The 27,719-nt window shown below is 42.1% G+C and overlaps 2 protein-coding genes across 7 annotated transcripts in view; one reads left to right on the top strand and one right to left on the bottom strand.

Annotated features, from left to right (window-relative positions):
• Positions 1–2,234: 2,234 nt before the first annotated feature.
• LOC117088308 (basic proline-rich protein-like) lies at positions 2,235–23,062 on the bottom strand. The gene is made up of 3 exons (XM_033219482.1): positions 23,014–23,062; positions 6,005–6,979; positions 2,235–4,865 (listed from the first exon to the last, which is right to left on the bottom strand). The coding sequence occupies exons 1-3, from the start codon at positions 23,060–23,062 to the stop codon at positions 4,789–4,791; spliced, it is 1,101 nt and encodes a 366-aa protein (XP_033075373.1). The 3' UTR covers positions 2,235–4,788.
• Positions 5,709–27,719, top strand: part of ATXN1 (ataxin 1) — a 465,758-nt gene continuing 443,747 nt past the window's right edge. For 3 of the 6 annotated variants that reach the window (XM_033216309.1, XM_033216306.1, XM_033216307.1), the window contains exons 1-2: positions 5,709–5,918; positions 14,158–14,272. The gene's annotated coding sequence lies outside the window, so the exon portion shown is untranslated. Of the gene's footprint in view, positions 5,919–13,409; positions 13,459–14,157; positions 14,273–27,719 lie in introns of all 6 variants that reach the window. The other 3 variants (XM_033216313.1, XM_033216310.1, XM_033216308.1) reach the window with 2 other exon arrangements.

The following is a 27,719-nucleotide window of genomic DNA, read 5'->3' as shown; positions in this document are numbered from 1 at the left end:
ACTGCACTACTGCACTGCAAGGCAGCCTGGGTGACAGACCTAGACCCTGTCACAAAAAAAAAAAGTAAAAAGAAACAGGTAAAATGAAGTTTAATAATATGTTTTATTTAACCCAATATACACTATTAAAACCCCGATATTTTCAACATTTAACCAATATAAATACGGAGATATTGCATGTGTGTGTATATAATACATAAAATTAATAATGTAAGAATAACGAATAATATATATTGTATGTAAAATATGTATTTTTTTAAACCAAGTTTTTAAAATCTGAGGAATATTTCACACAGCACATGTTAATTTGTACTAATCACACATTTCCAGTGCTCAACAGACATAGTGGATAGTGAAGACCTAAAGTACCTTTTTTTCTTTGTTTTAATTGTAGACAGAGTCTTATTTCAGAGGTGGGTACTATGAAATCATAGACTGTTGGCAGATGTTTGAGTAAAATGACTTTAATTTCACTCTTGACTAATGGTAATGTCATTTTCATTCCTAGGAAGCCTGTCTTGTTATAGTTTGGTGTAGGGTCAAGAAAGATGATTCAGAAGTACGTCTTTTAAGAGTCTTGGTGCCACGCACAGACGCCAGTGACTTTAGTCTGGGTGTGGTGAGCTGACCTCAGAGTCTATTGTGTGAGTGTTTTTCACTTTTGTTTTGAGTTTGTTTTACTTTTCTGGTCTCCCCAGCCTTATTTGTCAGTGCAATCTAAGGAAAGTATATTTGTTTTGCAAGCACACTATGGTTTGCTCAGATTTTTAAATGACATATGTAGGATTACACCCTCTTTATTCTGTCAGTGTTTCCATTAAAAATTCAGACTTTCTGGGATTTATTACACAGCCATAACAAATTGCTCCAGGCAGAAACTTGGCAAACCCTCTTTAGTGTGGGAGAAAAATTCTTTTTAGCATTTTAGAAAAGATAAAAATAAATAAATGTTTACCAACTCAACTCACTCATGTGATTTTGTGATAGGGAAGACATTCAAATAAAATACACGTTATATCTTCACATTTGTTTGTCATACAAATTTGAAATATTAATATTAGCTTATAAGCCAACTTTTGCTCAAGAGTTGTACAATTGTCACCCCCTGCCTCTCAAATTTGTAATGATTCTAGTGTTTGATTCTCATATTTGGAAGTCTGATTGCTATGATTCTGGCAGGTGCTGGATCGATCAACTATGAATCTTTGTGTTTCATCATGGTAAAAATGAACAGTTTTCCAAAGGTAAGATCTGTTCTGCTCCGATCTCCTTGCACACTAAGATGTCTTACTCAATTTTATAGTCTCAGGTCTTAGTTATTGTAGATGCAGAATAAATGACTGTTTGTAAATAAATAATAAATATATAAACATATTAACTAAGAATAACTTTGAAAAACCTTTAAAACTATAAAAAATGCCCTGGATCTTTAGTTTGTATAATTTCCCTCATTAATGAACACCTCAAAGCATTACTGAAACAATTCAATGAGTCAGTGTTATGAAAGCACGATCTGGTTCCATAACTTTTTTGATACTTGACTTTTACCAAGTATCTTATCTGCTTCAATGGAGTTTTTGAGGATGCAATATGGAATAGTGAAAAGTATGAAATACTACATAGGTATAACTGAAACCTAAATACTCACCACTGCAAGTATTAAGGACAAACCCCTAAAATTATTCTGAATGTAAACACAGTGAAAGACGCATGGACATTAACCAACATGTATGACACCAAATGAAATTAACTTACCTGATGCAGGGTCCAGTGAACTGACTCTGTTTTTAGATAAACAGGAGCTACTCTTAGGGTTGCCTGATTCTGTGTTGTGTTATCTTTGTTTCTGAGCAAAGCTAAAGCATCTTTTTCACTTCTGAGGTTCACTTTCTTTTAAGATTTCAAGCCTAAAACTCTAAACAACTTCATCTTTTTTTTTTTTTTTTTTTGAGACGGAGTCTCGCTCTGCCGCCCAGGCTGGAGTGCAATGGCCGGATCTCAGCTCACTGCAAGCTCCGCCTCCCGGGTTCCCGCCATTCTCCTGCCTCAGCCTCCCAAGTAGCTGGGACTACAGGCGCCCGCCACGTCGCCCGGCTAGTTTTTTGTATTTTTTAGTAGAGACGGGGGTTTCACCGTGTTAGCCAGGATGGTCTCGATCTCCTGACCTCGTGATCCACCCGTCTCGGCCTCCCAAAGTGCTGGGATTACAGGCTTGAGCCACCGCGCCCGGCCACAACTTTATCTTTGTTTTATTCAACTTTCAATCTGTTCAATTACATAGTTGTTATGACCTGCTAAGCCTGTTTGTGTTTGCTCCGTTCATTTGCTTCATTTTGAACTACCTGATGGGCTACTTCCAATAACAACATATACTACAATTTAAAATCTGTCATGATTTGGAGAGACCTGTGCATTGGTTTTATTAAGAACTCTTGTGCTCCCTCTGCTGCCATGAAGAAAATGTTCATGTTCAAGACCCCAGGACATTCCTCAGCAGAGCATTCTCTTTTGGCAATAATGATGCAGATGTGTGCACTTAATATGCAGTAGTATTTATCCAAAGCATATAACGTAACAATTTTTCATTGAAAAGCACAAATTAATAAAGGGCTGTATTTACTAAAAAGGAGCAAAAAAGAAAGAAATAGAGGAATTAACTTCTGCACCTGTGCCCGCGTTTATTTAGGTTGAGCCCTGTGGTCTAGACCAGTGTTCTTCACATGGTAATGTGTTTAGAAATCCCCTGGGGCCTGGTTCAAAGGCAGATTCTGATTTGGTATGTCTGGGGTAGAACCCTTGACTCTGAATGTCTAAAAAGCTCCCAAGTGCTGCTGTGGCTACTTTGAAGACTACACGTTAAGAAGTAAGGGTGTAATATGTCATTATATAATATATACTTGCTGGCCCATTTAAAACCTTCAAGGATAGATACCACCAAAACAGTAAAATAGATATGTGATTGCAATTAGTTTTCATGGTATTTAAGCAATCTATGACACAGGCTACGAGTCAAGCTCATCAGGCCTTATTTATCGATTTCCTGTAATTTCAAAGGTTGACTTATGCTTTTACAAATATCACATCAGCCTTATGAGTAGGACTGTAGTACTATATATTTGCCTACGAGCTTCTTGGAAGCTCTGCCCTTTTTCATTGAGTTTTTATTTGCAAGAGAAAGTCTTGTTTCTAAAGAATCAGTGCCTGTTATTTGTGATTGTACATTTAATATTTTGCCATCTTTCACAAAATATTTCAGTACTAAAGGTAATGAGACTGTTTCATGAGTATGGTGTTTATGTTGGATCTTGCAGGAAGAAATAGTTACAGATTTTGGTGGCAGTTTATGGCTTTAATCTTAATGGCTAAGAAAGTAAATGACACATTTCTTATTAGTTGTTTTTACCATTTGGGTAATATACATATTTAGCTTTCTTGAGAGAACATTTAAATTAATTGATTAACTCTAATCTGAATTATGTGTTTTAAGGTTGCTAAAATCACATAAATTAACTGCTTGTGCCAACGTAATAATTGCAATATTAGCTTTTTTTAACTGAAAATTATCTAAATGTAAGATGTCTAAAAATAGAGTGGAGGTGGATTGGACAGTTTGCAGATTATGAGTTGGAATAAAAACATCGCAGTTAAGCCAAAAACATGGCAACCAATATTTTCTGTTATAAAAATATTTGAGATGAATTTAGTTTTTATGAAAGCTGTCTGAAACTGAAATGAATAGCAGAAGCTTTCTGTTTATTCACAGTCCAGTAATAATAATACCTGCAGCACAAAGCATACGTCTTTTCTATACAAAGCCAACAAGCCACTGCTCCTTTCTGAAGTCGTCTTTGCCAAGTAGGGTGTTGGGGGCGGGGGTGAGGTTAGGGGTAGGGGAACATTTTACCCGATTATGCTCTTACGTACTAACCTTCACCTTGGCCAAGCTTGTCAACGAAAACAAAATCAGTCAGAGCCTTTTCAGGAAACCGATGTTAACTGTCCACTAGAGGCTGTAATGAGACCAATAATGTCACTTTAGACCAACCCGAGGTTTAAACCGTAACAATAATCGATTTTTAAATGGAAAAAAAAGTTGTAGAAATGAGTAAGAGTGAACAGTAGTAGTTACATTTAAGTAGCCACGTATATGTGCACGGTATTTCAAAAACGTGAGAAAAAATATTTCCGGGGCTCTGCACCTTCCTCGCTCGGATGTTTATTTTTATTTATGCAGCACGTAGACTCTTGCAGGCCAGAGTTGTGTAAAAACTGACACATTTTTTTTTGGTCATCCTGTGCCCTGCCTCAGTTGGTGACTAACCGTTAGGTCTTAAGTAAACTCAGCCAAAAGGTCTCTCAAATACAGTTTACAGTCAAGAGCGGTGTCTTTCAGAAAAAAACTTACGCGAAGGGATCATGTTTCCAGACACTTAGTTCTAAGCACCTGAAGAAGGTCAAATGTCTCCCGACACCTACTGGCCTTCCAGAATCATCTGCAACAAGAACGCCACATTGAGCGCCCTTAGTCTGGAGGCGCCTCTTAATCCTCCAGGTGCCACACCTGTTGGCAAGGTGCACCCATCCGCAGAAGATTCCTTCGCGTGGAGGTCACACCTGGCGGCGGGACAGGCGGAGGGACCGGGTGGTGGGAGTCGGCGACCGCACTAAAACCCTGAGTCCAGATTTAAGTTCCTCGTCGATTGTCGAGAACTGCCATTTGATGCTCCGGTTGCTTTCTCTGTCTCCTACACTGGTTACCTCATTTCCGATTAAATTAATGATCCCAAATTAGCTGCGAGAGGAGTGCGCGGGTCTCCTTTCCAGGCTAGAGCGGAGTAGTTCCATATCAAAGCCGATTTCCGGACCTGCGGAGAGAGAGAGAGGGGGCAGGGTCCGGCGGTCGCCAGCGTTCGCAGGCAGGAAAGGTGAGGGTGCCCGTGCAGTCAAGGGGCCCCTTGAAACTTTCCGGAGTTGCATGCAGAGGCAATCCCCGCGGCCCCCGGGCCTGGGTTCCGGAACGCCGAAGCGACGCCGGTTTGCGGGTTAACGTGCCGCTGATAATCAGAGTGAGCCCTTTTAGACGCTGTTCCGAGCGCCGGGGACCAAGGGCACGTAGAGATTAAAATTGACTGACCTCCCCTCCCCCCTGGGGTGTTTCAGCGGCTCCCAGCTGAAGCCTGACACCCCCTGAGGGAGTCCGCCAGGTTGCCTGAGTAGCGCCCTGTTGTCGCTCAGTCTCCTCCAACTAGGTGCAGGGACCCAGGGAGGCGCGCGAGGACCGACCCGTCACCGCTCAAATTACCTCATCGCCCAGCTCCCCGCCCCCATCCCAAACCTGGAAGGAACCTTGCCCTCCGGTCCGCGTCTCCCCTCCCCCGCACCCCATCCCGAGCCACTCTTTGGGAAAGGTGTCCGCCTCCCCCGGCGGCGCGCAGCGAAGGGTTAAGGGCGCGGGCCGGCCGCCGCGCGGTGCGCTCGCCGTGCTCTGTGCGGCTCGCCGGGCCGCCCGCCAGAGGGTGCCCCCCACCCCCATGAAGTCGGATCCTTGAGCTGCGGCGGCGGCAGCCAACTGCTCCATATTTGGCTTCTATTACACATTTACATACTGGAGCGAGCGAGCGAGCGAGCGAGCGAGCGCGAGAGAGCGCGAGGGAGGGAGGGCGGGCGGGCGGAGGGAGGAGGGAGGGGAGGGGAGCGGGAGGAGGGGGAGGAGGAGGAGGAGGAGGAGGAGAGAGCAGAGTATACCGCAGACATCATTTCTACTACAGTGGCGGAGCCGTACAGGACCTGTTTCACTGCAGGGGGATCCAAAACAAGCCCCGTGGAGCAGCAGCCAGAGCAACAGCAGCCGCAAGACATTGTTTCTCTCCCTCTGCCCCCCCTTCCCCACGCAACCCCAGATCCATTTACACTTTACAGTAAGTGGCTATTTTTTTTCCTCCTCTGATTCTTTCCCCCTCCCCCATCCCCTTCTCCCCTTATTTAGATTAAAATCCCTCCTCACCCGATCTCCCGAGAGGGGCAAAAGCAACAACCAGCAAACAAACCCAAAACCCCAATCGGCTGCACGGAAAACAGCTGGAAGAGGAGCGAAGGAAATCGACGCGTCGTGTTCTGTGTGTGTGCGTGTGTATGTGTGTGTGTGTGTGTACATACAACCGTCCCCGGCTCCAGGCTCCCGGGCCGACACCCCCACTCTGGGCGCAGGGGCGGCCGGCGAGGGGGCTGTCAGGGGCTGGGTGGGCGCCCGCCAGGCTAGGGGGCGCGCCCGGGCGGGGGGCGCGGGCGGGGAGAGCGGCGGCTGGGCCCCGCTCCCCCCGGTTGCTGGTCCGGCCGCGAGTGCGGAGAGCTATGTCCTCCTCCCTCCGGGTGGCGCAGGGGGGAGGTGGCGGCGGCCGGGGTGGGGGGGTGGTCCCTTTCCCGGCCGCCTTCTTCCCATTCCTCCTCCCCGGAGAGGGCGGTAAGAGAGAGGGGGTCTCGGGGAGGGCTGGACTTCCCCGCGGGTGGTCGCCCGGTCTCGGCGCCCCGGGGCGGGGGTCTCCTCTCGGAGGGCCGGCGTTGCCGGGTGTGCGGCTGCGGGCGGGGAAGGGACTGCTCCTGCAGCCTGGCCGGGACTTTGCGCGCGGCCGGGTGCCAGGCGGGGGGCGCAGAGGGGTGGCCTCCGGGACCGCGCGGGGGTAGCGGGTATGCGGGTGCCTGGAGAGCGGCTGGAGTGGCGGCGGCCCTGGCCGCCGCCGCCACCGCCGCCCTGTTGGTGCGGCCGCTTCCTGATCATGTGCAGCGGCAGCCGCCGCCCGGAGCCGGGAGCCCGCGAGCGCCCCAGTCCGGGCCGGCGCCCCCGCCAGCACCCGCGGCAGGAGCCGAGGAGCCGCGGCAGGGGCTGCCCTGAGCCGGGAGTGAACGGCTGCGCGGCTGCTGGGAGGGTGAATGAAGCCAGGAGGAGGGGAAGGAGGAGGAGGCGGCGGCGGCGGAGGAGGCGCTGCGGGGATTGGGATGCGCCCTGGAGCCCCACTGCTCGTTCACTCTGGGCCGGGCCGGAGACTCTGCCACTCCCGGGGCCGCCGCCGCCGCCTCCTACGTGGTTCCAGTGCTGCGCGCAGGCCGGTCCCGCAGGGGGCAGGGAAGGGGGCCGGACGGGCGGAGCGAGAGGTGAGGCGGTGTCGGAGCGCGGCGTGAGTGTGAGTGAGTGAGTGTGTGTGAGTGTGTGTGAGTGAGTGTGTGTGTATTTGTGTGTGTGTGTGCGCGCGCGCCGGGCGGGGGGCGAGGGCAGTCGAGACGCGGAGGTGGCCCTTCCTTGGCTACTTGGCTGACTCTGCAGCGCCCCGACCCCTCTTTAGCCCCCCGCCTTCAGGCTGCCTTCTTAAACTCCGTGGCTTGTGCTTTCATTTTATTTCAGACCACGTAGGGGGCTGACTGGAAGGGATGAAACAATTCAGGTTTTCTAGGGAGATTGAGCAAGAACCTTAGTGGGGGGTGGAAGTAGGGTGGTGATCGAGACTCTGCCAGAAAACAAAACAAAACAAAAAAAAATCAGTTTCTAAGGACGTCGGGGGTTAGGTTCGAGCCTGTGGCTGCTCTGTTTTGTTTTGCTTTCTTGGTATATAATCCTACAGATAAAAGGGTAATATAAATATTTGAGAAGATTGAGAAATTGCTGAAGAGTAGTAAGGGCAGAAAAAAAAAAATAAATAAAAGCCAGTCGGAAGAAGCTGGTTATATAATGCGCGATGTGGCTAACAAGAAAGGCAAGCTATTTTTATTTTGTTTACCGTATGCTGTGCAGTAGGGACTCCTCCAAACTGGTTCTGTCCCCGAAGAGATTCTTAGCTTCCCAGTGAGATCCACAGGATACAATTAGCTAAATTAGAAGACCCTATTACACCCACAGAATAAAAACTAATGCCTTACAGTGGCTTTCTCCCTGCATATCCTGTCGTGCATGCACGGGAATGTGTGTATGCAAATAAGTTCTCCTTTGGCAATCTAGTAGTCATCTCAATGACATTTGTGTTTTATAATGCAGGCTGTTTTTAATATTTAAACATCATCGTTATATATTGCACACAGCAGTGGGTAGTTACTTGGTTATTTTTAGGCATAGCTAGTTACTTTTTCAACAGTGTTAGCTAAGACATTTCTGTTTGGGTTTTTTAGGAGGCTGCAGTTCCTAGAAGCCCCCGTTAAGCCCACCCTTCGGTTTATTTGGTGGGTAAAGGTAGTTTGATACTCGAGCTTTTTTTGGAATGAAGCTTATGCCTGAGGAAACCACCAGAGAGAAGAGAAAATCCTGCACAGGAACTCTTGGAAAGGGATTGCACCATAACGGCTAGCGCTGTGCCATTTAATCTCCTCTGATTGCCCTCTCACTGTGCATGCATCAGTCAATATTTTAGCAGCTCCGCAAATAAATGGACTTGAATGCCATCTTCTACATAAAGCAGAGGTTGAAGGGCTCCCCTGAACCTCCTGGCTGCCTGTCAGTGGTGTAGGTTTTCGGTGCACTTACTCCAGCCCTGATCGCTCATGTAATTAGATCAGGCTGCCATGGCAACAGACAGTGTTCCTCGTCCATTCAGGTGGGTTTGTCTTGTGCCTGAACTACTCCAAGTGTTTTATGCACAGCATTTATGCTGCCCAAGCCAGACGAGAGACTCCACTATTTCAATTGCATCTTCTTTCAGTCATTTGGATGGGAGACACTGAATGAGGCTTCTAGTTACTCAACTTTTGTAAAGGAGACCAACAAGCTGTTCTTCCTAGGTGCAGTATGTAAATGCATCTCCCCAGACAGTGAAAGGAGCCTGACAATCCTGCTGGTGTTTATTGTGAACAGATCAACAAGTATTTGGTACTTGTTAGAAACCTTTCAGAGCTTACTAAAGCAACATTTCTTTTGCAGTCTGGTGCCTTTGGCCTTGCAGGCACTTAACCCTTTCAAGTGTGAAGAGCGTTCATCCTTTGGAACCTACATTGCCCGTAGCGATGGCTGGATTTCTAAAGGGTTTACTCAGGGGAATAACTTATTCGGAAGATATATTCCCATTGTCACATTTTAAAACTTGACAGCCATCATAACAAAAACTGGTACTGACAGTAGGCAGACATTCTGAATGTATTCATTCTTAATTTGGATCTATTGGCTGTGATTTGAATGATCTTTGATAGTAAGTTAAAAGGATTTTTTTTTCCTTAGCTAAGCGAGAAACGATAGAGGCCTATAGCTAGAGGACTGATAATGCATGGTGCTTTTGCACAATAAACATATACTTAATTTTAGGATGTAATTTAGTGAGCAGTTGGCAGTATTCTAGCCTTTGCATTAGGGCACCACTGATGAAGCTGCCTAAGCAAAGAGAAATAATATTATGGTAAAAAGGAAAAAAGGAAAAGTTGCTTTAGTTGCTGAAGCTCTGTGCTGCTCAGGGAATCCAACTAAGTGGGGTGGGGGAGTATTTTAATAACCCTGGTATTTGAAAGAAAAGATAATTGAGAATATGTCTTGATTTAGTTGTGACTGCCAGTCAGTTTACAGTTTTATGGCCAACATAGCTAAACTGGTAAATTTTTTCCCCCCGGGCTAGGACTGAGAGAGCTACTCAACTCTATTCACAGGGGGTTTATGAGTTTTTACCGTTTTGTGAGTTTGTGTGGTTGGTAAATTCATTGTGGCCTGGTCAGATGAAGCATTGCTGTAGTTAAAATGAGCTATTATTTCTTCTAGCTGCTTTTATAAGGTGGTAAATAGATGGGAAGCAAGGATGTCAATATTACACAATGCCTTGGAGGTCCTGAATTCTATTTTGCAACAGATCGAAAAAATGCTTTACTTGAAGTAAAGTGTGAGCATATATTTTTCAGTGCACAAATAAATTCATGTGAAAATAAGTATAAAAAATGTACTTGGTGGGAACCGCCAAAGGCAATATTTTTCCTTGTGGATTATGTTTTAAGAGGGTTTGGTAAACAGAAGTGATACTTTGTCAAAAATGTTGCAACTAGACTTCAGGACTTCTGCATTCTTTTACACTTAGAGGAAGATTAAACAAAAACTCTTTAGCCATAAGATTACATGTCAAATGCCTGTAAGTTTCAACATACCTAAGTCAGTTGCCTAGGAGTCCTGGGAAAGGCCAGTGCTGAGATTATTGAAATATTAGTAAACATTACTATGACTCCTGTTTTTGTTGTCATTATAGAGTCCAAGGACTCACATTTCTTTTGAATAATGTTGTGCCTTTATTGTTTTTCATTCTGAAATGTCAAGTGGATTTTACTTTTTTGCACATACCTTGAGTGACAGTTTCTGATGACTAACACTATAACATTCATTTTGTTTCCTATTTAAAGTTAAGCAATAAATATGTTTTACTAAAATTCTGAAACTCACGTAAGTAGGTAAATGTGGGAGTGAATGTTAATTCTTTAAACTGTGATTATCTAAAATAACACATAGATTAGCATCTGAAGAGCTTAAATACTTGCATCGGTAAAGTGACATAGTGCAGTAAGACAGGCTATTATTTTTGAGGGAGAGACAGATTATTTGAGTTTCCTTGCTCTGTATTTTCAGAGCAATTCAATAGTTTGAATGATTAGTTTCTGTGAGAGATTTAGATCTGTGACGCTTAATTGGTTCAAATAACAGATTTAGTTCCGGTCATACTTCCAAGATTATCAGAAGCAGGCCCTCCTCCTTATTTTGTTAAAAGCACCGACAGCAAAAAATTGTAGAAATGGTAATAGAAATAATAATTTCTGTTTTAGGACCTTACATGTAGCACTTCTTTTTCTAAGATAGGAATTTTTAGTCATCAATTATGTTCACATTTTATTTTCATGTAATTTAGTTTAATAAAATAAATTTACTCATTCAAGAAATTTTTAAGAAGTGATATACAGTGTCAGTTTTACAGATTTTTTAAAATGTTGGCTGAAAGAGCTATAATTAGACTGAGATTTTAAAAGATATATAAATGCTTAAAATTACAGAAGTAATAAAAAGAATGGTTTTAGACAAATCTTTGCTTGTGGAAACGTTTTTTATTTTTCTCTTTTATAGTTATATTTATGGATATTTGTCTTTATCAGTGTAGTAATATATTTTATAACGCTCATAATTTGAACTTTCAGGCTAATGTACTATAAATATTTGTATTATGCATTACTACCATCCCAAATGTACCAAAACACGTTTAGAAGAAACAATTATGGACAAAAAAGCAACAAGCATTATACTTTGACATATTTCACATTAGCAGAAATGTTTCATTGATTTTTCTGTAACTTTTAATGCATCCCATTTGTGGAGTAATGAAAATGTAATGATAATTGCCACAATGTAAGCAAAAATTGTATCCTACCTGAAAATTACTTTTCAGAAAATTCAAGGTAGTGTACTCAGAACTTGAACTATGAAGTATAAGTCAGAGGTTTCCCCGATTGTGGTGTTTTGATTTGGGCTGAGGAACTCTTTTTTTTTTTTTTTCCATTTAGATGCCCTTTAACATGACAAGTTATTTATTTATTTATTTATTTATTTATTTTTGAGACCGAGTCTCGCTCTGTCACCCAGGCTGGAGTGCAGTGGCCGGATCTCAGCTCACTGCAAGCTCCGCCTCCCGGGTTCCCGCCATTCTCCTGCCTCAGCCTCCTCAGTAGCTGGGACTACAGGCGCCCGCCACCTCGCCCGGCTAGATTTTTGTATTTTTTTAGTAGAGACGGGGTTTCACCGTGTTAGCCAGGATGGTCTCGATCTCCTGCCCTCGTGATCCGCCCGTCTCGGACAGGCTTGAGCCACCCCGCCCGGCCGACAAGTTTTGAATGAGTTAGGTAACAGAAGTTTTTCGTGACAGTTATTGTAGCTGCTAACCTATAGCATCTATCCTTCTAACGTTCAAAGAAAATATATTTTTCTGTCACTGTGTATGGCAAACTTTATTTTCTTGTGCCCTTAATTTTGGCGCCCTCTTCCACATTATCTCCTGGTATTTACTGACTATTACATCAGTTTTGTTTAGGCCGTCTTTCTTGTTAATCTTCCACTATTAATAGTATTGTATTATGTTGCTCTGCTGGATTTTAAGAATATTGAGTATTCTATTTTTGGCATATATCCTTGTATAAAATGTCCTATAGGTTATTTTCTTGTATATTAATTTTGTAAGTTTTTGCAGTAAATACATGCTGCCTTGCTCGTATTCTTGCCTTCTTCCCTCTGATGGAATACAAGTTATGTAAACTCTATTATCCTAACTAGTGCAGCAACACAAATACTTTTGAAATAAGAAAGCATACTCATGCAAGAGTAAATTAATCTTTTACGGCATTTACATCATGTTTGACCCTCCTCTGCACTTCAGCAAACTAGGAGGAGGTTGTAATTTGGACTCTATAAAACCTTATCTGCCAGGTGATATGTAAACAGGATTGTGTGCATACAAATTGTCATACAGGCAAACACTCTCCCACCTGGTGAGCTCATAAAAAACACTGTCTGCAAATTTATGGTACCTGCACCTCGTTTGATAATCAAGTATTTTGATGTTTAATTTGAGATGAAATCAGGATCCTCCCTCCCTGCCCCCTCACCCTTAAAGAAGTACTAAGAGTAAATAGAATTTTGTAAACTTCTACTTAACTTGGCCATTATTTATATTTGTAACTCAACAGGCTTCTTGGTGGAGAGACTGTGCCTTCTAAAGATTTGAAAGACATTATAGTATATAACAGCTTACCTTCCTTCTCTGTACACACAGATCACATGTGGGGAAACCAAGGACTGCAAGAATTAAGTTCTTTTGCATATCAGTCCCAGGCAGGCAATCGATGCTTAAATAAATGCTTGGTGAATGGATTAGTTAGAAGTAAGACTATTTTGGCTACTGTTCATTACTTTGAAAAGTGCTGGAAAGAAGTGGAAGTTATTTTCCTTTCCAGCTGGGCTGTGCTTTTAAAAATAGTGAGTGTGTATGGATGAAAATAATCATGACTACCGAGATGTGTTGCCATGCACCCAGGGATAATTGGCTCACTTACCTGTTTACGGATTATTCACATTGGAGATCATATTCATAGCTCCAGAATAGTTTCTTTCTGACATCCAATATAAACCTGGGCCTCCTTCTTCCTACTGTTACCTGGCGTGAGCTTAGGAAACCCAAACTAAATTTAAAATCAGCCTAAGCAAATGTGCAGATCAGCTCCAGTAATCAAAGACTGAAAATCAGTCCAGCATTTACTAGTTTGGGGATTATTTTATAGTGACCCTGCTACAGATTTAAAAAAAATTTTTTTTCTGTTTAATGTGGATAATTGGGAATCACCAGTATTTAAGGATATAATTTTAATGGATAGGGTGAAAAAATACATTAGCAGATCAAGTCTTCAACTTCTTCCATTTCTGTGCATAGGTTTTACCTCACAAAAAGTACTACAAGCACCACGCTCCCTGATGGAAAGGTATATGGAAGATTCATTCATTCATTCTTTCATTCATCCATTCACACATTCACTCTTTCATCATACAATGGATAATTTTTACTTAACCATGTGCAAGGAATTGTGGCAAAATGAAAATGAGATATACATTCAGTATTTAAATAATTTAAAGTTTAGTGGAAAGTTTAGTGAATATATATGCACACTTTGCACTTTTTTCTGCATTTTATCCTTTCTTCTATTCCATTGGACTGGTATGCTAATAGCTGTGCACTTTCATGATTGTCTTTCAAGTTGCATGTTGATAGATAATAGATGCCACATTAAAATTAGGCTTTGGCTCAATTACTGTTCAATCCATGCCCATTTTCACCTGATACTCCTTATAGTTACCAGCATGTGTTTATTAGATGATTGGCTAGAATCACTGGACAAAAGAATGACAGTGGCTGGCTCACATGGGGAGACCATCCTCTTAATTTGATGGAAGAGATGACCTTTTTGTATGTTGGCCTCCCTCTGAGCCCTGTTGAACAAAACCAGACCTGCCTTTTGAGCTGGCTGGGTTCTGTGTAATTCTCATACAACAGAATGCCAAATGTGATGTTCTTAAAATTTGTATTTCGGTGCATAGACACTTAAGGTGGACTTATTTTTTAAAGCAGTTTATTCTGTTTTTCATTTTGGATTTCCTCTCCTGCACTCTCTGGACCATTGCAGGAGCATCGTGCAGCAAGTCACCAGGGTGGTCCATTCAAGCTGCAGATTTATTTGTCATCCTTGTACAACAGTCTCCTCCTCCACTGCCACTACAGGGAAGTGCATCACATGTCAGGTGAGAGTTTTGCGATGCTCTCTGTTTTCCATCTGAGGATAAATTCCTGACCTGGAAAATTGCCTCCTAGCCATGCTCCCTTACTTTGTTGGCTGTTGAATATCGTTTTCTTTGCAAACTCTATTTGGGCATAGTGTGGGAAGTTGAGAAATTGCCAAGATTGTTTTTTAAAAGTTGGATTAAAGTATCTATCTATTTGGTTTAATCTATATGGTTCATGAAGAAGTTCATTTGACTTTATGATGATTGATAATTGCCAATTGGGGCTTGAACCTGATCATTTTAATTGTCACTTTTCCTTAGTACAATTAAGAATGCTATGCTACCAGATATCTTAAGTCACAGTTTTTACATTTTAGATTACTGTTGTAGTATAATATATGTGTAGCAAAATAGAGACCTGTTTGTTTAGGGGGAACCAGTATTTGTTGAATCTTGAATTTCTTTGTGTCTGTTTGGCTTTTACAACTTCCTGATTTTCCCACGTACAGTAAATTTTTCTGGCCTGGAGAGTCATGCAGACACAGGGTGTATGCAAGGGTGATGACTCATGGTTCTGTATTGAAGAAAGGGCCAGAGGATATTGCCTCGAATTAAGTCAGGAGAGAAAAAGAGGTTTGCTAGAACTTGGGGCAGTAAGGGTTTGGGAACACAAGGGTTTGGGTATATGTAACCAAGGGAGATTGTGAAATAAAAAACGGGATCAATTTCTATTTGCCTTGGAAACGGACCTGCTTGAAACTGTGAAGACAGACTAGATTAGAGGTTCCCAAGCCTGGCTAGGCAACAGAATCACCTGGAGAGCTTAAAAAAATAGAATTTGGGGCTCCACCCTAGCCTTGTTGAATCAGAATGTTCCCTGTTGGAATCATTGATCTGTCTAGGCACTGATTCTCTACAGGTTTGGGAACCCCCGGGTCAGCCGGTCTTCCAGCAGCTCTTCCTAAGTAAAGGCATAGACTTAGTTGGTGAGAAGCTCATTCTACTTTTAGCAAATCTCCCATTTGAAAATTTGAATTTTCAAAACTCATTTTTCAAGAGGTGGATGGATATTTGCTTTATAAAATGTTCATTTAAACAATGATTGACCACATTTCTTTGAAGAAAGAGCTGCCTCTTTACCTTAAGAGTCAATTTTTAAGTTACATATAAATTCTCTGGCGTCTTAGGTAAGAGCATGGAGCTCCATAATCAACCCATCTGGATTTAAGATCTGGAGCTGCCACTGTGACCTTGAGTAGTCCTATGTCCTTTCAGTGCCTCGGTTTATTCATGTATAAGATGGAGGTAATATTAGAACTTTCTTATAGGGCTGCTGTGAGGATGGAGTAAAATAGTAGATATACTGTGGGTAGAATAGTACCTGGTGTGTGATTTGTATCTTTTAACAGATGCTATCAAGTAACTTATCCCTCAACAGGTTGATTGTTATGGTCATGTTTTATGATGGTTGCTCCTGAATCATACATGACTAGGAATATGTAAATATACCTGGACCTTGGTCTTTGGACCCACCCTGTAGACCGGCTCCGCAAAGCCAAGGAGCCTTTTATTTGTTTTGGTTTAAATTCTGAATTTTAAATTCTGAATTTATCACAACTGTCTGACTGATGGGATGCATGTGTGGTTTTTTTAGATTGTTGTAAGATGAACTGATGAATTGCATGCATAAATGGGGTTGTTTGTGGTCTGAGTAAAAATAAACAAAAACCTGAGTGACTGAAGTATTATGCCTCAGGAAAAATAGCCAAAAAAATCCCAGTGGGTGACAAGGTGGAGGAGGGAGGAGTCATCACAAACATGATATTCTTGTAAAATATGGAACTGGATTCCTTATATTTTATTGGCTGTGGAGTAGAGAGGTGTTACTTTAAGTGGAACTGTAACCTAAAGTTCCATGCAAATTACCTCTTAAGATCTACAAGTGTCAGCTGAATGAAAAAGGTAGAGTGGGCCAGGCACAGTGGCTCACGCCACTTTGAGAGGCTGAGGTGGGTGAATCACTTGAGGTCAGGAGTTCGAGACCAGCCTGGCCAACATGGTGAAACCCTGTCTCTACTAAAAATATAAAAATTAGCCGGACATTGTGGCAGGTGCCTGTAATCCCAGCTACTTGGGACGCTGAGGCAGGAGAATCGCTTGAATTCAGGAGGCAGAGGTTGCAGTGAGCCCAGGTCGTGCCCCTGCCACTCCAGCCTGGGCGACAGAGTGAGACTCCATCTCAAAAAAAAAGAAAAGAAAAAGGTAGAGTGTCTTACTGCTACTTTATCTCTTAGGGATGATACTCATTTTAACAGTTATGTGCTAGGCTGAAAATCCTCACATTTAGATCTTTGGAGAAATAGTTTAATTGCAGGTGGGTTGAGTACATGTGCATTTTTTTAACCTGTGGTGTTGAAAGGGAGTCATTTGTGATAACAGAACTATCTCAAGAATTTTATTGTGAAAAAACAGACAGCAAAAAATCATATCTCTTGGTCAATATGGGCAGCTTATTGAGAAGAGACCTAGGTTTTTATAGTATATTAGGAAGTTTAAGTGTCTTAAGAATACTAAAATACTGACAAAGTAGCGCAAAGTCACCTTGAATTTTAAGCAGCTGACATTTTCTATGGTTGCATTTAAAGAAAGCTTATAAGCATTATCTAAACATTTTGCATCAATAATGGCCTCATTACAGTCCTCATGATTGACGGCTCAATGTAGGCAGAAAAATAGTATCATTCACGTTGTACTCTGGTATATTCATTCAGTTTTTTTTCTTAAACCTACATTATAGTTCTTTCTGATTCTAGTTATTTTATAAATATGATACAGCTATAGCAAGTTATGACCTAACTTGTTCACAGTCACTATTTATGTAAAGAAATGATTCATTCATTTATTCATTGTGAATTTTTAAAAAACTACTGCATGGTGCTGTGGGAATGGAAGTGAATAAGAGCTACTGGAAGGTAGTTATTTTCTTTATGGTCAGGCAGGGGAAAAAAGAAACTCTCTGAAATAATGAATACAAATAGAATGAGGTTCTAACGGTGTTCTAACAGTGAAGGAATTCAGAAGAGTGATGCTGTGTAGGAGTGATCAGGAAAGACTTTGAGGAGGAGGGATCACTTGAGTTGAGCTCTGCCGGCTAGATTGCATTTCTGTGGGAAGAGATGGATGAAGCATGAGGAAGGCCATGTGTGTGTCTAGGACATAACAAGCCAGTGCACGGTATGTAACTGACCAGGACATTCTGGCTGAAGCCTAGGTGCTGGTGGACATCTGAGTTTCTGGATTCGAGCAGACAGTAGAGACTGTGGGAATAAAACCACTGAGACATCGAGTCTGAAGATAAATTTGGAGGAGTCCTTGACATAAAAGTGATCTTTGAAATTGGGCCTTGGATTCTTGGGCCTGGCAAAAAGTTTGACACACAGGAGGGGGATGACTGAATTCAGGGATGACGTCAGCTGGTGTAGAATGTGTAGAGAGAAGGTAAGAGGCAGCGGAGAGTAGCTTGAACATTGATGTGGCATGGCCTTCGTCTGCCTTCTTTTCCTGATCTGGGGGGAAGGAGACTGGGTGGCTGGAGGAGTTGGGTGATGTACACGTGAGCCATGAGGACTCTTCTGCAGAAGCTCAGGCACCTCGGAAACTCAGTGCTGAACTACAGCTCAATGAAATCATGTCAAAACCTTTCTTCCTTTAAGACCTTTACAAAAATAGGAACTTGAGCTAATTTTAGCTAAATCTAAAGTGTGTGTGTATAAAAATGAATGCCATGTTTGAAATTCAGCGTATGCGGTATTTCTTTAAACAAGTGATCCTTCTGTTTTCCTCTAAACAGTTTTATTAAGATTTTCAGTGAAGCCCTGTACATATCAACAAGAATTCCAGCATTTCTTTGATCTTTTCTACTGTTGATTTCTTCATCTCATGTGATGTGCGTAAATCACAAGGTGCCATCTACTTAACTCTGTAGCAGTTGTTCATTTGTGGCAATTCATTTACTGTACTCTGATAAACCACATTAATGTGGGTGTGTTTGGTAACTTCAGAGGATTCCCTGGAGGCTTTCTGTGGCCTCTTTAAAATGTGAGATGTGTGTGTTTGTGTGCGCGTGTGTATACTGTATATACCTAGTTACTAGACAAAGCTCTTTGAACAATTTTGCTTCCCATTTATACTTTATAGAAAATAAAGAGATATAGAAGTGGTGAATCTTGGCTCTGGGGAGAAAGTTAGTCTAAGACTTCATGATGTAAAGTGAAAGAGAAGGCTGGAAATGATGTTACGATGTTCTTAGTGAGCAGTCTGTGTTAATGTAATGAGAGAAAATTTGAGGATTAAGTGTTTTTTTTTGGTCCTGAGTTAGTTATGATGGGCTCCCTGTATAGCCCAAAAGGGCTCAGAATAAAAGCAGTGACTTATTTAACTTTCACCAAAGACAAGAAGGTTAAGACAGGAACAAGAGGGATGGAGCAAACAACTCCAGGGGCAGATCGTTCTGTCTGCAATTGTTTAATGAGCATCTAATGTATGAGAGGCATTATGCCAGCAAGGCCTTCTAGGGAATATGGAGATGATCAATAGTTCATATTTACTATTCTGCATATTAACTTACTGAATCCTCATTACAGTCCTTCGAGGTAGGCATCATTATTTTCTCCACTGCGCAGGCGAAGAAACTGTGGCACAGAGAGGGTGAATAATTTCCCCAAGGTTGCCCAGCTGTTAAATGATAGAATCATGCTTGGATTCCAGTCTACACTCTCAGCCCTGTTCCTTAAGCCCTGTCCTTAAGAAGCTTACAGTCGAGTGCATAAGGCAAGGCATGGCTTGGAGTAATATTTAAAGAGTCATGACACAGGTACGACACAGTCTAGGAAGTCAGGATCAAGGAAGGGTCCTTCCTTGGAGCCTTCTCTTTTGATGCCTGCCTGTCTGTTCAGTCACATATGAGCTTTCTGATACAGGCTGTCCTATGCAGGCTTTGTGGTGTTGTCTTCCTTTCTTTCACTCTTACTTATATCTCCTTGAGGTTCCTATGCACTTTCAATCATTATTCATTGAAGAAAATGATGACAGTGGCAATTTGCTTATCCATTTCAGGGGATTGGCTTAAGTTGGCTCCAAATGCTATTCAGCATCAAGAGTTTCAACGAGATGATGAACTTTTGACTCTTAAAAGAACTTCACTGGGTCACTGCTCAGCTTGCAAAACTTGGCAGATATGAACTGTTTATCTCTCCAGTGTGATAGGTGGTGGTGTGGCACCGAACGCAAGCTCTAAGAATAAAACATGCAGCGAAAGGAGGTCACGCTTCAGTCAGGGTGGCCATAAGGAAGCTTAGAACTCCCATCCCCTCTGCCCCTGCCTCACCCCGTCTCATTTTCTCTCCTTCACTGGAACAGTGAATGAATCGGAGCTCATTCATGTCAAGATGATAGAGAATAAAGATCACTTTTCTCTTAGCTGGCTTAGGGAAGGCCAGATTGTCTTTCTTACACTGAGTAAAAAATTACTAAGGACTTTTGTGTGTGTTTTTTTTGGTCTTCAAAAGCAACATCTCTTGCTTTTACAGACCCACGGAAATTGAGAAGAGGATGCAAGATTTACTATTCGTGCCCTAGCCTGGCAGCCTCAGCCTACATCACAGCTGTAATCATATGTGATGCATTTTTATTTACAGATTAGTAGGCTCTGAATCTGACATATGACTAACCGGGAAGCTCCTCCCTGTAACAGTTGTATGTCATCTGCTTCAGAGAACTAATTGCTTGGCAATTCCCCTTTGGTAATTCCCTCTTTATTTTCTGATGAGTTACTTAACAGCGATGGGCTTGTTGAGCAGAGCGTGGAGTTTAATGTGTGCTCCAGAAACTCCACTGTAGGCCTGGGGGATATGTTTTTCGAGTTCTGTTTAGCTTTACTGAAGGAACACTGAAACCATTATATGGCCTGTTAATATTTCACTCAATACCAGATTAAACACCGAGCAGCATGCAGTTTTCCAAAAGAAATCCAAACCAGGCTTCTTTTTAAAATGTACCCCTGTGCATTAGAAAATTATCAAAAAGGAATTTAATATTTATAGAATGTTTAATGCTCTTTTGAAAATATGATTTAAAATGGAGTAGTCTTCCGGGACCCTACAGAGTGGGTGTGGTGTGCTGTTGGACTGGTAGTTTGGAGGCTCAGTTTCTGTTGCCTGCCCTGCAACAGGCTGACTTGTGCTACTCACTCTACCTTGCTGGGTCTCAGTTTTCCTGTCTCCAAAACACAAGGAGGTTGAAAGAAATGATCTCTCGGGCATATTCTATCTCTGACATCGTACAGTTCCATGAATAGATTTTATTGTAATTCTTGCTCCCGGCTCCCCCAAGACCTTTGCATCTGTCAAACATCATTTGCTGCTGTTTGACTTTGTTAGATTTTTGTATTTAATTAGAATTTATATTTTAGCTATTATTATGTCATTATTTATAGAGTAAGTCATAAGTGGTGCCTAAAATCATTTATCACCCCATCTATATTAGTTTCATACCTCAATACTTCCTCTGCTCCTTTTTACTGTTCTCGCTACCATGTCCCAAACAACATCCATTTCTGGAGGTGGAATGCAGTATAACTGGAAAGAATCTTTCAGCTGATTGTGGGATTATTTTTTGCAAGAGGCGAGCAGAAGCTCTGCTTTTCTAAGCAGTAGTATTAAGGGCCATATTCTGCTTTTAATTTGCAAGTAGAAATCCTTTTGATGTCATTTGTTTTTACCTGCAGGTACAGGTTTCAGTCTCTAGGTAATTCCTTTTCTCTTCTGCATCAACTTGCCAATTAGTGTGTGCGGCATTGCCCTGTCTTTTTGGTTAATTCGTAAGCAGTTCATACAAATGCCTCTGGATTCATTGCAATTATTAATAGTTTCTTTAGGCAGCTAGTGCAAATAGAAAAGGTGACATTTGAGAGGGTTTGTTGTTTTAATTTATTTGTTTCGTAGACAGAGAGGAAGGGTGAAAATGAGGACTTTGAAGTCAGGGAGATTGAGGCTTGAATCCTTCTGGCTCTGGCTCCTGGCTTTGTGGTCCAGGTCACAGTTCTTAAATCTGTGATCCTCAATTTCCTCATCTGTTAAATGGGGATGATAATACCACCTAACTCACAGAATCACTGGAAAGATGTAATGTGCACTCACTCTCTAGATATTGCTTATGGTAGTATCTCAATAACTGATAAAAAACAAAGACACACACACACACACACAGACACACACACACACACACACACACACACACACACACGGCATAGCATTTAAGACCTCAATAAAAAAAGCAAGAACAAAGGAAAGTGCTGCATTTGAGGTATGGTCAGGGTAGGAGGAGCTTCTCAGAGCAGCCAGTCTTAGTAGGCAGAGCTTGAATCTCAAAAGGACCTTTGAAATTTAGGAAGGACTAGGCACCCTCCGCTAACCTGGCAGTGGTGTTTTCTGCAGGTAGTTCTGCTCCACAGAAAAGGGTGTTCACTACACATGACTGATGAAAATACTACGTTTTAAAACATGTGTTGCCCAAACCTTACAATAATAAAGGAAAGCCAATAAAAGCAAAAGTTCCCTTTGATTCCACCATTCCAGTCCATAAATCAAGTTCATTTTTATGTGTTGTTTTTCAGTTCTTGACAACGTAACATATATCTTTTTTTCAGTTTTGCGTTTCCCATTTAGCGTAAATATTCTTAGTAACTTCAGCTATACAGTTCTCATTTGCAAGGATCACATAACATTCTATCAGGTTGTTTTATCTTGATTTTTAAGTTTTCTATCATTTTTGTACATTCGAGTTGTTTCTAATTGTTTACTGTTGTAACGCTGCAGTGAATATCTTTGCACACAAGTATTTACCGAGGATACACTCACATCAGAAGGCTCATTACTAAGTTAGAGGAGCTTGCTCTGAATTGCTTTCTAAAAGGCTGTGCCAATTTACATTGTTACTAATGATATAAGAATGTCTCTACCTTCAATCTTAATAATTGTGGGACTTTTTTTTTTTTTTGGCTAATTTAATAGGCTCTTTGGTTTTAAAGTTTTTGTTCCTTTGATCCCTCTCAGAGATGGAACATTTCCATCTGTGTTTGTTTACTAATTGTTCTTTTTACAATTAGCAAATGAAAGTCTTGATGTTTTCTAATCTATGTACATGAGCTCTTTATGTGTTCTAGATATTACTCCATTTAAAAAGTCATATTTGCTAGAGCTCCTTCCCTAGTCTAGTTTCCTTTCATTTCAATGATAATGTTTTTTGTTGTACAACGGTTCATGTTTTTATATGATCAGCCTCTCTTTTCTTCTACTTGTACCCAGGGCCATCCTGGAAGGAAGAAATGAGATTACTGCAGCTCAAATTCTGCACCAGGCTGGCGAGTGGTCCACTGGATGGCTTTGTTGGGAATAGCTCTTTCTTTCTTCTGCTCACTTTTCCCCTTGGGAACTGTTTTCTGTCGAAGTCCCAGTCTTTCTATCTCCAAGGGCCCCTTTCCCCTTCTCCCACCTGCCCCTCATTCCTTGATGCTCACCCACCCTGTGCCGATTTCCTGGCTGTGGCATCCTCTCTGCCCAGTTCTCTACCCTCCATTGCTGACCTATGTGTTTCTCAGGGAGCCCTACCCTGGAAGCAGTGGGTGGAAACATGTCTGGCAGCCTCCCTCACTAGGGCCTAGAGAGATCATTCAGGAATTTCAGGCCTGGCCAAAGTCTAACCATTGTCCAAGTCTCCGGGGTCGGGGTCTTCACATCCTCTGTCATACATCCCTGCTACCTAGCAGGCTGCCCTGCTAAGGGATGGGCTCCTTTGCGTTGGTTTTTATCCACGTAGGAACCAGAGAGGCACGATGCTACCCTGGTTCCTTTCCTGTTGTAGCTCTTCTCCGGAGATAGCTCTTCCAGTGGAAGGTTGGGGACAACTTCCTAGGCATTGAATTTTGAGGAATGCTGGTCTCAAAGTCTGAGTTTAGACGAATGGCTCTGCTGAGCTGGGTGGTTTGGCATATGATGTGCCTCCTAAATGGCCTGTCTAAATGTATTGTTGTTCTGGTCCAACACGTTTTTCCTCTTTGAAGCCAAAAGGAACATTTGTTAGTATTTGAAATCTGCTGACATCTGTGTTTTTCTTAACCCCTTCCCTGGGTTCTCGTGGTCCTCAGGATAAAGTCTAGAATCCTTAATGTGGATCAGTAGGTTTTGAGGACCTTCCTTGTATCTCCAGCCTTATCACTCACATGTTGCCCTGTATTTGCCCCACATCGGTCCTATCACACTTCCTCTTTCAAGCGCTATACTCTGTTTTGTGTTCCAGCCTTTAGACATGTTGTTCCCCCTCCTTAGAACCCAGCTCCTCTCCCCCCGCTGTCTGGCTACCTTTCCCTCATTCTTGAAATCTCAACTTAGAGTCTCTTCCTCACGAAGTCCTTGGACTAGGGACCAGGTTATTTGCTCTCTTTTCTGGGCTCCCATAACATCCCATTCTTCCCCTGTATAACACTTCACAATCCTTCTCCAAGCCCAGCAATAGGAGGGCTGCCTTTCCTCAGTATGTGGCATCTAGTGAATGGGCAGTACATACAGGCATTCCCCTGTGATGTTTATGTTGCAAATTGGATGTGATTCCATCTATTAATATGGACTGTGATGTATATAATTGTGGTCAGGAACGAGCATGGGCTCCTGTGAACCACAGCGGTGGAAAAAGCTATGGCACCTGTTTGTTCCAGTGGCTTTGTGCTTTATCGCACAGTGGGTGATAAAGGTGACGAAAATGTGTAAGAAGCCTGTGCTAAGGAGAAAGAAAGGCCCAAGGATGAATTTTCTGGAATGAAAGCTATACGTAATAGAGTGCTGAATTCGTTCAGTCATATTTCAGTTTTATAGTACTGCACTTATAACCACACAAAACACTATTATTATTGAAATTCAATACAGGAAAAATGCCTTTGTTTTTGAATGTCTAAGACTGTCTTCCTTCCTCCTCATTGAAAAAATTCCTATTGAATTTTGATTATATGAAGATTTCTAGAAACGCAGCTATTGTGTTGAATGAATGAATGAATTTGAGGTTCACGTTCTTAACATCTGTTTTCTGACTTTGATCAGTTTCCTTTAAGTGCTCTCATGGTCATACTCTGCAACTCAGGTGAAAGTTTCAAGTGAGATAGTTATCCCAAGGAGAGACTTTGATCTGGAAGAAAGTAGTTCTGAAGTTCTAAGTGAGGTTTGTTGGTTGGATTTAGGTAAGGTACCACATGGAAAGGAGAACTGCTTAAAGGGGTAGGGTGACTGTGAAACCCTCTTCTGCAAACCCTTCTCATCAAGTATGAAACCAGTGGGGTAAGAGGTCCATCTAATCTTATCTGTGCCCTTTTGAGTTGGCCTCTGGGTTGTAAATGACTTCATCTCGAAGTTGCACTGTTGGTGGTAGGGGAGGACACCTTCTTCAGGTAGAGGGAGTGCATTTGTGGTCGATAGTGTGAGCAACCATATGTTGGACCATATGTCAGAACCTGTTAAGAGGTATGGAAATGCCTCCCATTAGAAACTGAAGCCCTGGGTCCTTTGACGGCTGCAGCACCCCCAGAGGAGAGTACCCTGTGGCCCTTACAACCTTGCTGTGCCCTGACAGGTTCCAAGTGGAGGCAGAAAGGACTCTGGATGAATTTTGTTTTGATTATTCTTCCCCTTTTCCAGGCTCTGTGTCCAGTTCATCTCTGGAGCTGCCTGGGTCACTGCAACCCAGACTAGAGAGAAGTATGACCCCAAGTTGTGGCTTTTATTGGGAGACAGCCTTCATCTAAGGAACTGGGAAAGAATGTGTTCCCCAGCTGCTGCCTTTCTGCTGTCTGATCTGATACTTTTCAAAAGATAGCAGTTTTGTTTGGTTTGATTTGGATTTTTTTTTCTTTTGTAAATGATCATAGACCCATAAGACAAGTTTATGATTGTATTGACAGAATACAAAAAAATGACATGGTTATTTATTTAAAAATCTCTTTCCATACGACTTTGCTTTCTATTGAGTTTGAAGGAACTATGGTGATAGCATCTAAGCCCAAATTTCAGTGTTTTATTTTGACTTTCCTGTTCTATTTAAGCTTCTGTAACCCCTTGTACCTTTCTCTGCTCTTCAGAAGGAACAGGTTGTATTTTTTTTTCCATCTCAACATCATCCAGATGAACCGTGCTATTTTAACGGTCTGTGTAAACAGATATAAAAGGAGGAAGACTACTTTCTTTAATTTTCCTCCCACGAGTTGCAAAGCTGTTTCAATCATCCTAGTGATTAGGAGAGTAATAAACAACATTAAAATGAAGAAACATCTTTATGAGAAGGACCTTGAAATGTGGGTCTTACCAGTAGTATATGAGCCTTCCTCAGACTAAACTGCATAACACAGTTCATATCATCTTTAAGTCCTGGAGGGAGGGCTTTTTAATATATGGAAATGACCGAACAGTATTGTTGGCTGTCCTGCTGTACAGAGAACATTCGGTGACCTGAAATCACAAAGTTTCTGTCTCTGAATGGTGCACTTAATTTAACTTTTTGCCCTGAAGTCTCAAGAAATGAGACTTTCTTTAGAAAAATGTTTTTAAAACTTTCTCATTTTAAATGTCCAGGGTCTTCGAAGAGTATACTGGGAGGAAAGTCCTATGTTTCCTGTTTCTCTTGTAGGACTAGTTGAAACTACCCTTTCTCTTGATGGTATTCTGCAGTCTGAGCCTCTGATTTAGTAACTACAGCCTTTAAAACCACAGTTATCCAGACCATGTGCAGTGGTTAATGTGTCATGAGTCTGCCTCAGCTGATAATAGCACATCACAGAATTCAGAGTGCCTTAGATAAATTGTTTCAGTGGATAGTCATAATGACTCCTTGAGTAGAAAAGTATCCTCATTTTCTAGGGGAGAAAACAGAACCTACGAGGTTGACTGATTAATTGGATTCCAGTGGTTAGAAATACATGTAGCCTGTGCTGTAACCCTGATTTTCTGACTTGTAGTTCAGCTTTCTTCTCCGTCTCCTTGTACAGCCATGATACTCCAGAAATTATTTGCGTTTCCACAGTTGTAGGATGAAAAGACATGTCTTTGCTTAATTAAGTTAGCCCACTAGAACAATGTTGAGATGGAGCTGGCATGGTGAAGAAATGCAGGAGTCCAGTCCCTTGGATATGTGCAATTCCTAGTTATCCCTTGAAACAGTGCTTTGTTATAAATTTAGATGTTAGAGACTGGGCCTGGTGGCTCATGCCTCTAATCCCAGTGCTTTGGGAGGCCAAGGCGGTGGAATTGCCTGAGGCTAGGAGTTCAAGACCAGCCTGGGCCACAGAGTGAGACCCTGTCTCTAAAAAAAAAAAACAAAAACAAACAAACAAACAAAAATTTCATGTTAGATGTTTTTATAGTGCCTGAGTCTAAACTTGATGGATAAACAGAATGGTTTTCATTTTGCAGCCACTGCTCCTTTAAAGTTGAGCTTTTTGAGCTATATTTCCTTTAATGCACCCGTGTCAGCAAGGTTAAGAACATCAGGAAATCAAATTGATCTCGTATATGGAATCTTGAAATTTGATGTCATCTGCTCTGAGAAGTCCTTGTGGATGGGAAGATTGTACAATCAGATCATTTCTCTGTGTAGATATCTGCTGTCTTTCTACTAGATGTTACAGAAGAGGTTAGAAGAAGCTCTTCCAGCTACCTGTGAATCAGCTTTATTCTGCTAGGCAAGAAGTAGCTCGTGCTGGACATTTGTATCTGCAAAAACCATGGGTTACTTCCCCAATAATTAAGTATCTACTGTTACAACATCCAGTGGCTAATCTTTTAGTAAAATACACTGTCTATCTCTTGGTGCCAGAAGCAATAACTTATGAAGCCTTTTCTTTCTTTGCACAAGTGGTTTGGTGGTGACCATATTGTTCGTTGCAGAAACACTTAGAATCTGATTCACATTTAGACTTGACAGAAGCCAGATTTTATATCTGGAAACCTCATTGATGGTACTGCAAACAAGACAAAGGCCATCTATCTCTCTCTTAGGTGCCCTCCTCAATCTCTTTACAGCATTTCCCCCAGGAGTCAAGGAGATAGCCTGGCGGGGACTTTTGCTTGTTGATGGAGTAGCTAAGAATGTTTCTCTCTAACAGGTCACAGAACAGAAAGTGCTGGTGGTGGACATCTCTTCTTGCCCTAAGATCTTCGTTGGAAGTCCCCGGGACTTGGTGTCTTTGCCGCTCAAAGTGTTTATGAACTCGCCAGGAGGCATAATGTGTCACCATTTTATTCTGGGCCACCCTAAAGGATGACACCCAGCTTCAGAGACCTCCTCTTGGACGACATCCCTGAGAACCAATGTTTTAGCTGTCCCATAGTCTGACGTCGGTTTCCGACTGCTTTTGAGCTGGCGCAGGCTT

Source organism: Trachypithecus francoisi, unplaced genomic scaffold (assembly GCF_009764315.1).
Source record: "Trachypithecus francoisi isolate TF-2019V2 unplaced genomic scaffold, Tfra_2.0 Lachesis_group10, whole genome shotgun sequence".
Classification (NCBI taxonomy): domain Eukaryota; kingdom Metazoa; phylum Chordata; class Mammalia; order Primates; family Cercopithecidae; genus Trachypithecus; species Trachypithecus francoisi.
Note: the sequence above shows the minus strand (reverse complement) of the source record. Positions and strands in the feature narration are given on the sequence as shown.

Coding starts and splice junctions, on each gene's coding strand:
- LOC117088308 (XM_033219482.1), bottom strand. CDS start 23,062: ATGTATGACAGAGGATGTGAAGACCCCGACCCCGGAGACTTGGACAAT. Junction 6,980..23,013: donor CCCCGGAGACTTGGACAATG/GTTAGACTTTGG, acceptor CAATCCCCGCAG/CGCCTCCTCCGCCGCCGCCG. Junction 4,866..6,004: donor TGCCCCTCTCGGGAGATCGG/GTGAGGAGGGAT, acceptor CTCTCTCCGCAG/GTCCGGAAATCGGCTTTGAT.